The 15,003-nt window shown below is 43.2% G+C and overlaps 1 protein-coding gene across 1 annotated transcript in view; it reads right to left on the bottom strand.

The window, feature by feature from the left end:
- Positions 1–15,003, bottom strand: part of CREB5 (cAMP responsive element binding protein 5) — a 212,907-nt gene that overhangs the window by 5,668 nt on the left and 192,236 nt on the right. The window contains exon 7 of the mRNA XM_086468150.1: positions 2,374–2,697. Within this exon, the coding sequence (XP_086324276.1) occupies positions 2,374–2,697 (324 nt within the window). The remainder of the gene's footprint in view (positions 1–2,373; positions 2,698–15,003) is intronic.

Raw genomic sequence — 15,003 nt, 5'->3', positions numbered from 1 at the left:
TGGAATGGAAGAATCTGGCTCAGAAGAGAAAGGAGGTTAACAATTAGTAAAACGCACCATAAAATTAATGTCTGCTGGAGCAATCTGACCCCCAAAGAGGACGTTACCATGGAGATTATGGATGAGCTTAGAAAGTAATAACCATGTGGTCATTACTCAGCAAACCCATCTTTTCTCCCCAGTAATGCATCTGTTCAGAAACCACTATTGCCTTGGCACCATGGGAACAGATGTGCAGCAAGAGCTCTGCTGCCCAGGGAAGCCGCTGACCCTAGGATTCCTACTCCATCACCCTCCGTTCCCATCCTCTTGGTGACACTTACATCTACGGACAAGGTGAAACCTCCTTGATCCCTGATGGGACCTGTTGCCTCCATAACAGGCTGTGCATGGCAAAGATCATCTGACCACACAGGCACAGCTCCAGAGACTGTGCGGTGTGGAGACACAGGGTGAATCTGATGTACATTTGTGGCTGCCAGTCAGCTCACCTACCCTGGTGCCTGTATCTCCTCTTGCCCACCTGTGAGTCTTTTGGGGTGCCTAGCTAACAGTGAATACCAAGAACAAGAAGCCTAGGCTGTCCTAACTGGAATGAGTGTAAGAAAGACATGGACCCTCTCAAATGGGTCCAGAGGAGGGCCACTGTCTCATTGATCTTATCCTTAAAAGTGGGAGGTTTGTTTTCCCTGGTAGCTCCTCACCTATTAAAACTGGTAATATGGATGTTTTGCCACAGTGCTCCATACCATGGTATCTGACTCCCTCACCTGCATTAGCATGTTTATCCTCTCAACCCCTTGGTGAGGTGTCGGTACTATTACCCTTGTTTTAAAAGCTTCAGAGTGGTTAAGTGACTTCCTCCATCTCATCCATGGAGTCCTCAGTCTGCTAAGCACAACTTTATCCATACTCTCTCATGGATCTCCGAGACAGCCATCATGTTAATTTTGGTTTCTCTGTTATGAGATAATGTCTTTTTATTGGAGTTTTTAAACAACTCCAAGGAAAATAACTCATTAACAGATGGGAAAATAATTGAATTCGCAAAGTAAAAACTGAACTAAACTTAGGAAAGCTCTGGACATCTTCTCACAGGGGAGTCTGCTGCTCTTATTTAGACTGTTTCTCTAAAGCTGACAATTCATTTTACATTAGCAAATGCTTTAGGGAAATCCCATGTGCTTGCAGCCTCTGCAATAATAAAGCTAGATGTTAGTAAATAGTTAATGTTGTGGGACACTGGGATGTCAGCCAAATCCTCTCGTTTTCTTTAATGTTTTCTAAGAGCTTGTCTGAAAGGTATTTGCAAGCAACACAATACTTCACAGATTGAACTTCTTATGGCTGGCACTTCTCTTTGTTCTCATTCTATGCACTGCCTGCCTGTCCTCCCTAAATTTGCTCCCCAGATCTGACATGTTACAGTAACTGCTCCCAGAGCTTTATTTTTCTGGTGTGATCCTGATGCAGAAGCCTATCATCTTAAGACATTAACAGAATTCCTCTTAAAAATGACTCTGCTGAAATCCATGCTCACTAGTTCATTAGTTCAAGAAACATTCAGTTCAGATATTGAATTATCCAAATTGCTGAAGCAAATACACCTGGTCCAAAAATTAAGATCTTCACCTCATTCAATGGAGACCTTCACTGAGTTCTCATCATCCAAATCCAATTCATAATTGCCATCCTGGTTTAAATCTCTCTCCTTAGACTGGTTTCACCATCTTTTTCTCCTGTCACAACACCTACCAACTATCGCCCACACTCTCAGCTAATCTTTGCTTTCTCTCATAGTCTGCAGATGGGGGCTGCTATCCCCTTCACAGGGTCTGGATCCTTTCTTCTTCGCCTCTAAGCCAGTGTATCTTACCTTAGAACTACCTCTACTATCTCCAGTCTTGAACACACACCCCCCCCACACACACCCACCAGTGCCATTTTACTTCACTAAAGATTGTGCTATGTATTTCAGCAGGCAGAACACATACAGCTCTTTAAATCTTGGCCTGAGAAGTCCTGGTTCAAGCACGTTAAGCAACATATATAATATGCTAATCTCCATAATAAACTTCATCCATAAAAGGATATGTGGCAATTTCAGACATCAGAGGACTGAAAAACCTTGGAGCTCCTTATAAAGTAAGATCTTACAAACGTCTAGCAAATTAAGCAGCAAAACAAGTTGTTGCCTCACTCTGTTTTCTGAATAAAGTTTGCGCTTCCCCACCACCCATAGCAGACATTTATGAGTAGCCCGAGGGGCTTGTATCTAACAAGACCTGTGTCCAGGAAGGAACAACGCAGGGATCAGGCTTTAACTCCATATAACAGCAAAACTCAGTGATGCAGCATGGCACGAAGGTCTACCTGTGCTTGTCCACCTGAGTGCAGCGGGGGGTGCGGTGAGGTCTGGTGATGTGCCGGGTGTGCGTGAAGGTGCGAGTGAGAGTGGTGGTGGGGATGATTCTGCTGGTGATGAGGCTGAGGATGCGGATGGTGTGCCGGATGCTGGTGCTGATGCGGGTATGAGTGGTGAGGTGGCAGTGTCTGGTGCTGATGAGGGTGTGAGTGCATATGATGGTGTGGTGTCTGGTCCTGCCGCGAGCTCATCATTTCCATCATGTGGCCCATGGTGTTCATATTCCCGTTCGACATGGCGGCAGGATGATGAGTCAGCGCTGCCTTCAGTCTCTGGAACAGAACAAGGCAGAAAATTCAACAGTCACACATGACGATCTGAGCAATCAGAATAAGATTTCTGCTGTTGCAGAAATGGTGCCTTGTCCTGGGTTTTGAGACTTAGATTTTTTCCTTGCTGTTCCCTTGATAAAAGGCATCTTATTTCAGTTTGAGCAAGAGCATATTCTTGGGCTCTAATTAGTTTTCCACTGTAAATATGTAAAGATATAAACATCTGAACTGAAATTTAACAGTTACACATTTCCTATTGTGCTGCTGAGGAAAAATAACTGGCCCTCATCCTTTTCTTTTTGGCCAGCTCAGTAGCATTAGCTTGTATTCTTGCAAGTTTCATAAAGGAAAGTCTGATTAAAACAAAGGTGAAACAAAATTCCCCTTTTGTCTTTACTTACACATATTATTTAAAAGACTCATTGATAAATATATTACATTGTTGTGTTTTTCAAATTCAGGCTCAAATATATTCCACAGTTGTACTAGCACCCAACCTGTTCTTTCATCAGAAAGAGAGGAAAATAATGAGGGTGGCCTTAACCCAATCCTCTTTCTTTGCTCAAAAGTTCAAACATCTGCTGTGTTGTTATTGCATGCTAATCCCTCTCTCTGTTTTGTACTCCTTGTGTTTTGTACTGTCACTTGATTGGGCTCTGGAGTCCTGAGCAGGGCAAAACTGTCCGTAATATCAGTGGTATTTATTCACTTTTACCTGAACACTACCAAAGAGCAATGGGAAGGGCTGCCACATTTTGGACTGCAGGACAGGGCCCTTGTGTGCTAAGGCTATAGCTGAAATACAGAGAAAAAAAGGTTCCCTCTCAACACGATTACAGAGTCATCACAAAGCTGTGAGCTGTACTGGCATACAGACACCCTACTGGTATCATCCTGCCCTTGGACTACTGAAATCACTGAAATCTACTGAAATGAACAATAATAATCATAATGAAAATGAATATAACAAAAAGAGAGAGAAATAAAACCCAAGAAAAGACAAGTGATGTACAATACCATTGCTCACCACCTGCTGATCGATGCCCGAGCAGCAATTCCCCCCACAGCCAACTCCCTCCAGTTTATATACTCAGCATGACGTTCTATGGCACAGAATAACTCTTTGGCTAGTTTGGGTCAGCTGTCCTGGCTATTCTCCCTCCGAGCTTCTTGTGCACCTGCTTGCTGGCAGAGCATGGGAAACTGAAAAATCCTTAACTTAGGATAAGTGCTACTTAGCAACAACTAAAACATCAGTGTGTTATCAACATTATTCTCACACTAAATCCAAAACACAGCACTGTACCAGCTACTAGGAAGAAAATTAACTCTATCCCAGCCAAAACCAGGACAATAACTCATCAACTAGCTCATAATTTATTATCCAGACAGAGGATATAATGAGTAGCAGATAGCTCATCAGTAAGAGGTGCCACCTCTAGGAAAGCCAGCAAGAAACAGCAGTGGTACAAGGGACAGAGGCGTGCCTTTCCCCATAGCAATATCTGTGGGTCACAGATGATGGTCAGAAGATCCTACAAGCCAACGTAGCCAAAATCTGCCAATGCAGGAGCAATGACCAGATTGAACTGCATTTTGGTTTTGTCTTTAAAGCAAAGAGAGTGTCAGGACACTTCAGAACCTACAGGAATTTCAGTCTACTTTGTATTGAAATAACACCTGTCTGTGCAACTCCACTGCAAGGCCACAGGTAAAGGCTCCTATGTTCAAAGCTGCACCCGGGAGTGAGGAAGAATCAAATTCTTAAGGAGAAAAAAAGAGAAAAATATTAGAGAAAAAAAAAAAAAAGGTTGTGGAAGGCAAAAAGAAGTAACAGGGTCAATTCAAAGTGTCATTCTCAAATTTTCATATCCCACATGTTTTTGCAGACTTCATGAAGTTCATTCCACTGTAATAGATCCATTAATCCAAATTTGGTGGATTATTTCGCTAACGACCAACTGGCTGAACAAGACTTTAAAGAAAAAAAAGATACATTTAAAAAACACATTAGTGCCTCAGTTTGTGTGAAGGAAAACTAGATGCATGAATTCTGAGAAGTTTCCTTAAGAAAGCCCATCAAACCATGACTGCACTACGATATCTGTCACAACCTGACGATCTTCTCAAAAAGAGATGAAGGCAACTATGGTGAGGTGAAATACCTCCTTCCCTACGTCTAAAGTCAGAATGAGGCTCAGTCTAATATCAAGAGCAGTAACCCATCCTGGGTATAAAATAGACGATTTGAGCAGCTGTTGTCCTTAATGTTTCCAAATTCAAGGGCTACCCTGGTTACCACAAGCAGCTCTTCACAATGCTCAGAATAACTGGTGTTACCCAGGAGTGTATTAGGAAAAATATGGGGAAAAAAACACTTAAATAAGTCAAGTCGTTCTGCACATCATTCTTCTTCAAAACTCGCTAAGACCTTTTTCATGGGGCTGAGCCACCATGCAGATCTAAGCCAAAGCACCAACAAAAGCTGTCGTAACTCTGTTTTCTGAATCAAAATGCGAGTTCTCTTTAGCCAGCAGTTTTATGTGATGAATACCTAACAGAATCTACCAACGCTATATTTGTCAAACTCTGAAACTGAACTACAGCATGTCTTACTCTAAACTGCAGACTTTCAAAGCAAAAAAAAAAAAAAAAAAAAGAGGGAAAAACTTAATCTCCGAATAAACATTTTTTTTCAGCTGTAAAAACTGTGGCTTATTAGTGTGGCATGACTTCAAGGAGAATAAATTATTTTGTTTTCTTTTCATAGCCCCTTCTACCACATCCATTTATTTGAGATAGCAAATCAAGAGAGACAGTGAGAGGTCTGACATGCAGCTGGTTTCAGTCAATAGGGGTCATTTCCATTTGGTCTGTGTATTTTACAAGCTCCTTGTTCACTGTTCCCAATGGGAGGGTGGGCCAGCTGCCCTGGATCCCAGTCCTGGTACGAAACCAGCTCTCTACCTCATCCTCTCCCAGTGCAGCAACAGCCCGGCCCTCGCCTCCCTTTAGCTTTGTGCTTAGATCAGCTCCACAGCAGCGAGAGCCCTGCCTGCACACGCACCCGGAGCAGTGTTTAGCTTCCATTAACCAGTCGCTGCTGCCCATCAGAAAAATCTGGGGAACGATGAACATTTTTTTGTTTTGTTTCATCTTCAGTGAGATCAATTGTTTTGGATGTTTTAGTTAGAGCACAGGGAGGGAAAATCACCAGAACTTGGTGAACTCTTTGCATTGAGTATGTGTAGAGCTGGAAGGGCAGGCTGCATTTTTGTTATTGTTCTTTTTATGTGTGCTAATTGCAAACAGCTGTTTTAGTTTAGTGTCAGATAAAATGTGATGGCATCAAAATTGAGCTTGCTGGATTGACTACGTTAGCACATCCCCTCTAGAACTAAACGATAACCCAAGACGCAGTCCTGTGGCCATTCAGTTTTTCAGGAACTTTGTGACTGACTTCACCAGAGCCTGCAGGTACCTGGCAGTTTGCAAACTGGGGCTGAAACAGAAGACTTGCTACTCACATTTGCTCTCACCAAACCCCGAAATTTCTGCAAACCTCAGTGGCAGTGCTTTTTAGGGCACAATCCCTCTTCTCTCTCTTTTATAGTGCAATTTTCAAAAAAATCCACATAACCTCAATTCAAGAGGAAATGCAGATGCTCATCTTACCTGGCTTTTGGCCATTACTGATTATTTTTATTATTTCATCAAAGTAACATAGTGACCAACATCCGTTACATCTGATTTCCACTCAATCCCAACATTTCCATCAATGGCTGTCAGTGACACAGACAACATGAGAAATCTTACACAGAGAACAGCCTGTTTTGCCTCTGATCAAGTGAATAAAGAAAATTCAATTTTGATCCTACAGGAAGCCAGAAGCACATAAACACTCATCTTTGATGCTTAGGAGGAAATAGCAACAGTGGATATTAGAGGTCCACAGGTATGTGTTGTGTTCCCTATACTATCACTCATGATAATGCCCCTAACTGACACATTTACTCTGAAGCCACCACATTGAATGTCATGCGAAGTTAACACCTCAAAGAAGTTATCATTGTACCTGGAATATCGAGGGGTTTTTGGAGAGTTTTCACAGTGCTTCCTCCATCTAAAGCCTGACATCATGGTGCAGTGAATTGCTTGATGTTTCTTTTTATTAACATAATCATAATTTAATTGCTGAACATCTTTGGGCAAACCCTAAGTGTGACAAAAATGGGCTACAAGCATTTGAGATCATGAATGAAAAATAATATCAGTTTCCTTATCACTTCTTCAGTTCAGGATCTTGCTGCTTTCTAATTTTTCTCTATCATGACATGTATTTCAAGGTTGCCTTGGGTTTTGTCCCACCTTTCTTGAAAATTGCTAGTGAAAAACAGATAGCTTTTTTTTTCAGTTTGTTAGAAGAAGAAGAAAAAAGATAAATAAAACTGTAAATTTGGAGATTGCTTTTACAACAACTAAAAACGCAAATAATTTTTGGGTTTTCATATGTATAGATATATTTATACTATTTATAGCATGTAATATTTATAGTACAACAGGCTATAAATATTGTACTATATGCCATAATCTGTATATGACAATAAACTACAACTTTCTTCCCTTTATTCCTCAGTGGAGAAATGACAAAAAATCTCCTCCAATTTTACAGATGTTATTACCCAAGTGATCTGTGCTTGCATCAAACAATAGGCTATTATATCGTCCAGCTGAATTTTAGGTTGGGACAGACATGGAGTGCTGGTTTTGAATAGGATTGAATTGTTCTGAGTAAGTATGCACCGCTGCACTTAGGAAAAAAGTCTCTTTCCCTTCTGGTTTGCATGCCCAAATCCCACTGAATTAGAGAAGAGCCAAGACCAGCTGTAGTATCAACTTAATGTCTGGTATATTCTTATCAGGAGATTATATCAGACCCTTGTAGACGGATGGAATATGATCTCAAAGATATTTTCTTGCACTAGTGCCTGTGATTCTAGTCCCTATTATACAGGAGTGTAGTAATTTCCCCACAGGGGACAGAAGAGACCAGAGAAGGGTGGAAATCAGAAAAAAAATACAAGACATCAAACATCCCCACGCATCTGCAATTAGGTAGCAACCTCAGGCTAAAAATCTTGATTAGCTAAACTTCATGGCAAGCATATCATTGACTTCAGTGGCACTAACATTGTTTTCTCATCTGCAATAGTCAAGTTTTCTTTTTCACTCATACTCCTCTAAGTATCATTCCCAAGATGAATACAAGGAGTTAAGCTGGTGGCAGCTAAAGCTGCGAACAGAACTTCACCCAGTGTATTCAGAGCATCACACTGAATTTTATCCTTTCCTCCAACTATGACTGTGATGAGAGAACTTAAGCATAAATGTCACTCTGGTCTTTTATAGTTGGCTGCTTACAAGCATTTCACAGTGTAAATAACAGAAACCACTCTTTGCAAATGTTCCACTCACATTCATAAAAGCAAATTGGAGGCGATTCATCTCCACCCAGTAAGTGAGCTGCAGATACTTATGAGCACATTTCAGACTGGCGATTAGAAAGTCTCTGATGCCACATTAAGTGCTTGCTCCTACAATTCTTGTGCGGTAAAATACAGTCCCGCATATTGACTGAAGAGGAGTGAGAGGTGTGCGAAGGACATGAAATCCAGAACTGAAGTGACACATTACACTAATGTAAAGAGAAAAGGGGGATGCATTTAATTCACAACTCTCCAGTAAACAGCACTAAACTGCTAATCTTCTAATTATTCTCAGGCTGTTTGGCAAATCTGAATTATACTTTTCCCTTCCTTTGTGCTTTCTTCCCTACTTAGTCGGATTTTATAACAAGATGAACAATAGATCATCATCCAGCCTTCAGTGCAGCTTAGCCTCTAATAAAAACAACAAATCTGCTCCCTTGTCCTTCCAAATGCAAACTGAATTAAACTTCAGCAGAAAGCAGTGAGAATCAACTGTAAACAATCAAAGCGGCAATAAAACTAATAGACATCATGCTGCTCAAGGACGGGTCAGCTGCAAGAGCTGCTTCAGTGTCCATGGACTTGGGGCATGGAGAAGCTACAAGCAGCCACGCTGCCCTGTGACATCAGTTCCAGTGACACCTCTCCGGACGACTGGCAGTTTTAAGCAATCCAATGCAGGTCGCAGCCAGGGTGGCCCAGGGGTACTCTGCCAGAACTGTCATCTTCTGGTGACAGCATTTCATTGAGAATGGCCACGGCTCCAGGGACAGCAGAAAACACAAGTGAGTTTACACCCCATCTCCACCCAGCAATTTCCTTCTGTCATTCCAAAGCACCTTGCAGAGGAGATCAGCATCATTATCTTTGTGCCATGCCCCACCTTTTTAAGGATTAGAAACAGAAAAATACTACATTCTCCATTCCTTCTACACTGCATTTGTAATGAACAAGTAAATTATAATCAAGACAGAAAATACACTGAAAGTACAGTTTGTGCTTCTCACTATATACTATTTCTTGCATGAATCATTTCTCAATGCAATGTTAAACAACTGGAGTTGATTTGCACAGGAGTCAGGAAATGTAAAGTTCAAAAAATCAAACCCCTAATTCCCACAAAGTCTAAGTCAATCCCTGCATGTGTATCTATGACAAGGGATATTTAATGATGTAATCACACAACAGACAGCAAAGTGATTTATTACTGGCAAATGGTGTCATGTAATTTCAACATACAATAGCAATGGAAGGATCCAAAGAATACAACCAACTTCTGCCTGATTTCCCCTCTGTGTGCCAGAATCCAAAAGGAAAGCTGCTACTTAGCTGCTACCTACCCCTGGAGAGGCAGGTTTCTGACAGCAAAATGCCTGACACTTTCGGGATTAATTGCCTGTGCCTGCTATCAGTAGGCAGGCACATACCTAATCACCATCTAATTCTCCAAATAGACAGTCTTTTGCTTAGTTACTCTGCCAGATTCATTTACGTGATATTCCCATGCATGCTAGGTTGTCAGCGGTGGAAAACACAGAAAAAGGAGGTGGCAATAAAATCACCCAGTGTTAATAGCACCCTGCAAGGCAATGGGAAAACCTGGGCTTGAGGGGACCTCAGTCTGTGCTGCTTATCTTCCAGATCCATTCTCTAATGCCCCTATTACAGCTCATTCCCGAGCCAAGAGACCACGGATTCTTTCTTCACATTGGACATCGAACACTTTGGCAAAGCCTCTGGCAAAGGGGCAGGATCTCAGGTCTTACTCACTCCTGCAAGCAAATGCTGTAACTAGTTTCCAAAATCATGTTCCCATCTTCTAGTACAATGCAAGTAGGAAGTGCTTGTACAGTGCTTGCGTTGCTATATACATGTCTTGCCTGAACACATCACGAACATTTATGAATGTATTAAATGAGAAAAGTGGGAACTGATTTCAGAGGAAGTTTGGGGAATTTCCAATACAAGCCAGATATGTAGCAAATCCTCAAATCAGAGCACTCTAACACTGGAAGGAACACTGTGGGTTTGGGTATTTTAATCTCTACTCAGAGATCAGATGGGATTAGCACCACAAAAATCTCTCTGCAGAATACTGCTCTGAAGCCTTGAGACCCCTCAAGGAGTGACTTCAGTTTCTTGCCAAGCATGCAAGTTTCTTGCTTTCCTTTTCCCTCTCACGAGCATAATATACACACCAAGGACATGAGAAAGGCAGGTTCAAAGTCTTCTCTGTCAGAAGATTTCTGAACTTTCATCGCCCACCTCTCACTAAGGCTGATTATGATTAAGTCACTCATATACAAAGAAAAATGCCATCCAAGTATATAAAACTTGGGTGGGTTTTTTTTTTTCCTTCACTGGTGTGATTTTTGAATACTCGTTTTTCCTGGATTAAGCCCAGCACATTTCAAGGGCTACTAGCAAGCCAGAAATGGGATACATGTGCATTTAAAAGCGCTTTGATTTCATCCCAGATGTGCAGTGCTCAAGAGCCTACACACACACACACATATGCACACACACACATGCACACGCACATACGCACACTGACTGCGTAGAGGACACGATCTGCTCTGTAGATTTTGTTTCAAGATTATAGCAACCAGGCTCTGAAATGTAAAACCAAAGCCCTGACCACTTAGAGCCATTAGGGATCCCAGAGCTCTTTTTGAAAGAGTATTGATGTTCATTAGCCTATTGGCCTGACTGGAGAATTCAATGCAGGTAATTAGACATTGTCTCATTACCACATAGTTTCAGGTGAAATTATTTTTCTCCTTCATTTCTAAAGTGAAAAGATTTTTAAAGCATTCATAGATTATTTTTTTTTCCTGAAGAAATAACTAGAATTTAAAGTACAGCACAGGGACATATAAAATGAGAATGTTCTTATGGGTTATTTCACATTTTTTAAAAGCTGAATTCCAGCATTTGACCCCAAAAATGAAAATAACATTTTAATTCAACAGACAGCTTTCAATTACCTGCCTATGAAAACCTAGTGTCTACTAACTTTTTAAACATATGCACTCATGTGTGGCACGTAGTATACAGATACAAACTGTAAGGAGTGTGAACAGGTTCACTTTGTGTCAATTTTTCCTGTTATAAAAGAAATATCATCTATGCTGAGAGTTATCTGCATGGATATCATGAATATCCAGCATTCAACATACCAGTGTTGATAAGTACTGTCCTTTCAGACTCTCATGCAAGGTACCTTATGCCCTCCCACCTTCCCCCATGTTCTCCCCCCCGACTTCATCCCTCAGGCTGCTGCCCTCCACCATGCCCGCTTTGTTCTTCACCTGCAATGCCATTCCCCTTTGTTCATATGCAGCTCAAGTTGCTGCCTTGTTTTTCACCACCTCGCACGTATCAGCTGCTTTTAAACAGCAGGATCTTGGGTCAGACGCATTGAATTTCAAAGCCACTTGAGGCTCCAGGAACAGCAACATCTCAACCCTCTACCAGATATCAGCTAGCTACCAGTGCCATGAGGTTTTTCATACACTTTAGGATAGCTACAGTGTGAAAGAAGACTTAAGAAGAATCAAACCCAAACATATTTTTTTCCAGTGGAAAAAAAGCATGACTGTGATTACATCAATAGGCTTTACTTTGTGTTTGAAGGGGCTAGGAATGCATCCCCACACACTTCCCATGGCTCAGCTGACAAGCAACAACTTACTAAAATGCAATATATCAGCTGCTCACTCTCTTGAACATGGTATGCTTACTCCTTGGCAATACTGCTTTTCAGAGCAATGTGTCAGAGCAAACCGAAAAAACAACCTTCCCCAGGGAAGGGAAGGATGCTGCCTGCTTGGTAAGCCATTGACTCATCCTGCCATTTCTGGACAGCTGGATTTGGCTTTCCTATGGCACATACCACAGGATGCAGAACAAATTTGTAGAGGTCAGGGACCTGGCCAGACACACAGTTGTGGTAGCTGTCACACGAGCAGGATTTCCTTTCCGGCACCGAGTGACAGGTATAGTGTATCCTGCCCCGTCCCTCCTGCCCAAGGGAAAGAGGGCAGAAATAACCACTTCAGGGCAAAGCCCTGGCAGAGGTGCCCTAAACGGAGACAGGCAGGCAGAGGGTGCCTGCAGCACCCTGCACCCTGAGGGAGGCAGAACGGGTCGTGTGTCGGGTGAGCACCCCCCATGGGGATGGGGCGATGGTAGACCCAGACACCTTCCCACGTACCAGAAGCAGCTGCCAAGATCACAGGAACAGGCAATTCCTGCACACCGGTTATCCATCTGTGCTCACTGTCCTTCACAGCACGGACGAGTCTTCCGAAAAGCACATCAGGGATCTGGCTCCTCTTGCTATTCCCCTGCCTTCCTTTTTTAATATTTCTTGTGTACTTCTACTGAGTGTGGGAGAAAGGCATAAATACCGTCTTGTTTTGGTGCTTAACACATCTTCCTGTCTCCTCTCCCAGCCTTGCCGACAGCGTTATCCATCTTCCTGACACCACCATTGTCTGATTCATTTGACATATGCACCAGAAAAAAATGTCATGTTCTGAACAAGATCATAACGCTGTGATCTCATTCCCATCTTAGACTCCTCAGTGACTCCACAGCACCTCCCATTTCTTGCTGCTTTAGAAAGAGAGGGATTGAGAAGCTTTTCCAGCTTGCTCACTGGGAAGCTTATAAAGGAGATGAGGTGAGGGAAACCAGGCCAGCAAAGGCACACAAGCACTTACACAAGTATGTTGAAAATCAAGGTAATGCCATAGAAGCTTCAGCTATTTACCTCCTACCTAGAGTGTGAAGCAGCAAAATCTTTCTTGTCTCCTGTTACTTAGGGCTGTTGAGGGACTCTATGATTCTGTATGTGTTATTTCCAAAAGAGAACGGCACTTTGAGAGGTGATGGCAGGCACATTCTGACTGTATTAAGGAAATCATTGAGCCCTTCTGTCTCACCATTTTCCTCTCTTTTGAAACAAAAAAAGCCTCATGCACTACTCACCTCTGTGACACTCAGGACTAAGGGTTATGATGAAGTTCCCCCTTTTGGCTGGCATGCCAGCAAGTCAGCGTAAGGCTTTGTGATGCCTTCTGTCACAGAATCATAGAATGGTTTGGGTTGGAAGGGACCTTTAAAGGTCATCTAGTCCAGCCCCCCTGCAATAAGCAGGGACCTCTTCAACTAGGTCAGGCTGCTCAGAGCACCATCCAACCTGACGTTGAATGTTTCCAGGGATGGGGCATGTACAACCTCTCTGGGAAACCTGTTCCAGTGATTCACCACCCTCATTGTAAAAAATGTTTTCCTTATATCTAGTCTAAATCTACTCTCTTTTAGTTTAAAACCATCAGTCCTTGTACTATCACAACAGGCCCTGCTAAAAGATTTCTCACTTTTTCTTATAGGCCCCCTTTAAGTACAGGGAGGCTGCTATAAGGTGTCCCCAGAGCCTCCTCTTCTCCAGGCTGAACAAGCCCAGCTCTCTCAGCCTGTCCTCACAGGGCAAGTGTTACATCCCTCTGACCATTTTCATGGCCCTCCTCTGGATCTGCACCAACAGGTCCGTGTCCTTCCTGTGCTGAGGATTCCAGAGCTGGACGCGGTACTGCAGGTGGGGTCTCACCAGAGCAAAGCAGAGGTGCAGAATCACCTCCCTCGACCTGCTGGTCACGCTGCTTTTGATGCAGCCCAGGATGCGGTTGGCCTTCTGGGCTGCGAGTGCACATTGCCAGCTTGTGTCCAGCTTCCTGTCCACCAGTACTGCCAAGTGCTTCATGGCAGGCCTGCTCCCAATCCCTTCATCCCACAGCCTGTGTTGATGCTGGAGGTTGCTCTTGCACTTGGTCTTGTTGAACCTCATGAGGTTCACACAGGCCCATTTCTTGAGCTTGTCGAGGTCCCTCTGGATGGCATCCCATCCCTCAGGCACGTCAACCACACCACTCAACTTGGTGTCATCTGCAGACTTGCTGAGGCTGCACACGATCTCATGTCTATGTCACTGATGAAGATATTAAACAGTCTCTCCTTGTTCGGTTGCACCCTTCGCTGACCCTCCTGTGTGTCTTCTGTCTTGGCCACAGGAGTTCACAATTTAAGGGCAATTAAGAGATTGCTGTGCGCTGGCAGCTGAGGCACGGACAGTCTCACCCCAAACATGTGCCCTGAGCTCCCGCAGCCTCTGTCCCTTTTTCACAGCAAGCTGCAGGAACGTCAGCATCCCACCGCCACCTACAGACTTAATAACCCATTAGTGGCCTGGCCAAATGAGTTACTCTCTCACGACTACTTCTCTTTGGAGATCTGCCAAAAGTAGAAAAGACAAGGGGTGAGGAGGGTGGGGGCAAACCAAATTGGGAGCTTGTGTGGACGAGGGAAGGAGAAAGGAGGGAGAAGAGTTGGGAAGGAAAGGTTGAAGCCGCTAATTTTTTCATTTTTTTCCCTGTGGTTAAAGCATTCACAGATAATTTATCACACATTTTGATGGTGCACCAGCTGGCAGGGAAAAGAGCTATCTGTTTATTAATTCAATTAGCCTGCTTATTTATCAGCGGAGGGTGAGAAAGTGCAGTCACAGGCCAAACTGTGCCAGCCTCAGACCGCCTGCTGCCAGACTGAGAGGACGACCGGGAGTGGGAACATCCCGCCCTGGCCGCTCCGGCCAGTGCACTCATCACCGCATTATCTCAGGCCTCCTGAGGTAAGAATAGAAAAAAAAAGCCCAACAAAATTTAACGGCATACATGATGCACATCAATGAATGCACAAGGCAGGCTTACAACTGGAGCCGCATGGCTTTGCTGCCACCAGTTCAGTGCCCTTA

This window comes from Leptosomus discolor, chromosome 7 (assembly GCF_034619465.1).
Source record: "Leptosomus discolor isolate bLepDis1 chromosome 7, bLepDis1.hap2, whole genome shotgun sequence".
In the NCBI taxonomy this organism is placed as follows: domain Eukaryota; kingdom Metazoa; phylum Chordata; class Aves; order Leptosomiformes; family Leptosomidae; genus Leptosomus; species Leptosomus discolor.
Note: the sequence above shows the minus strand (reverse complement) of the source record. Positions and strands in the feature narration are given on the sequence as shown.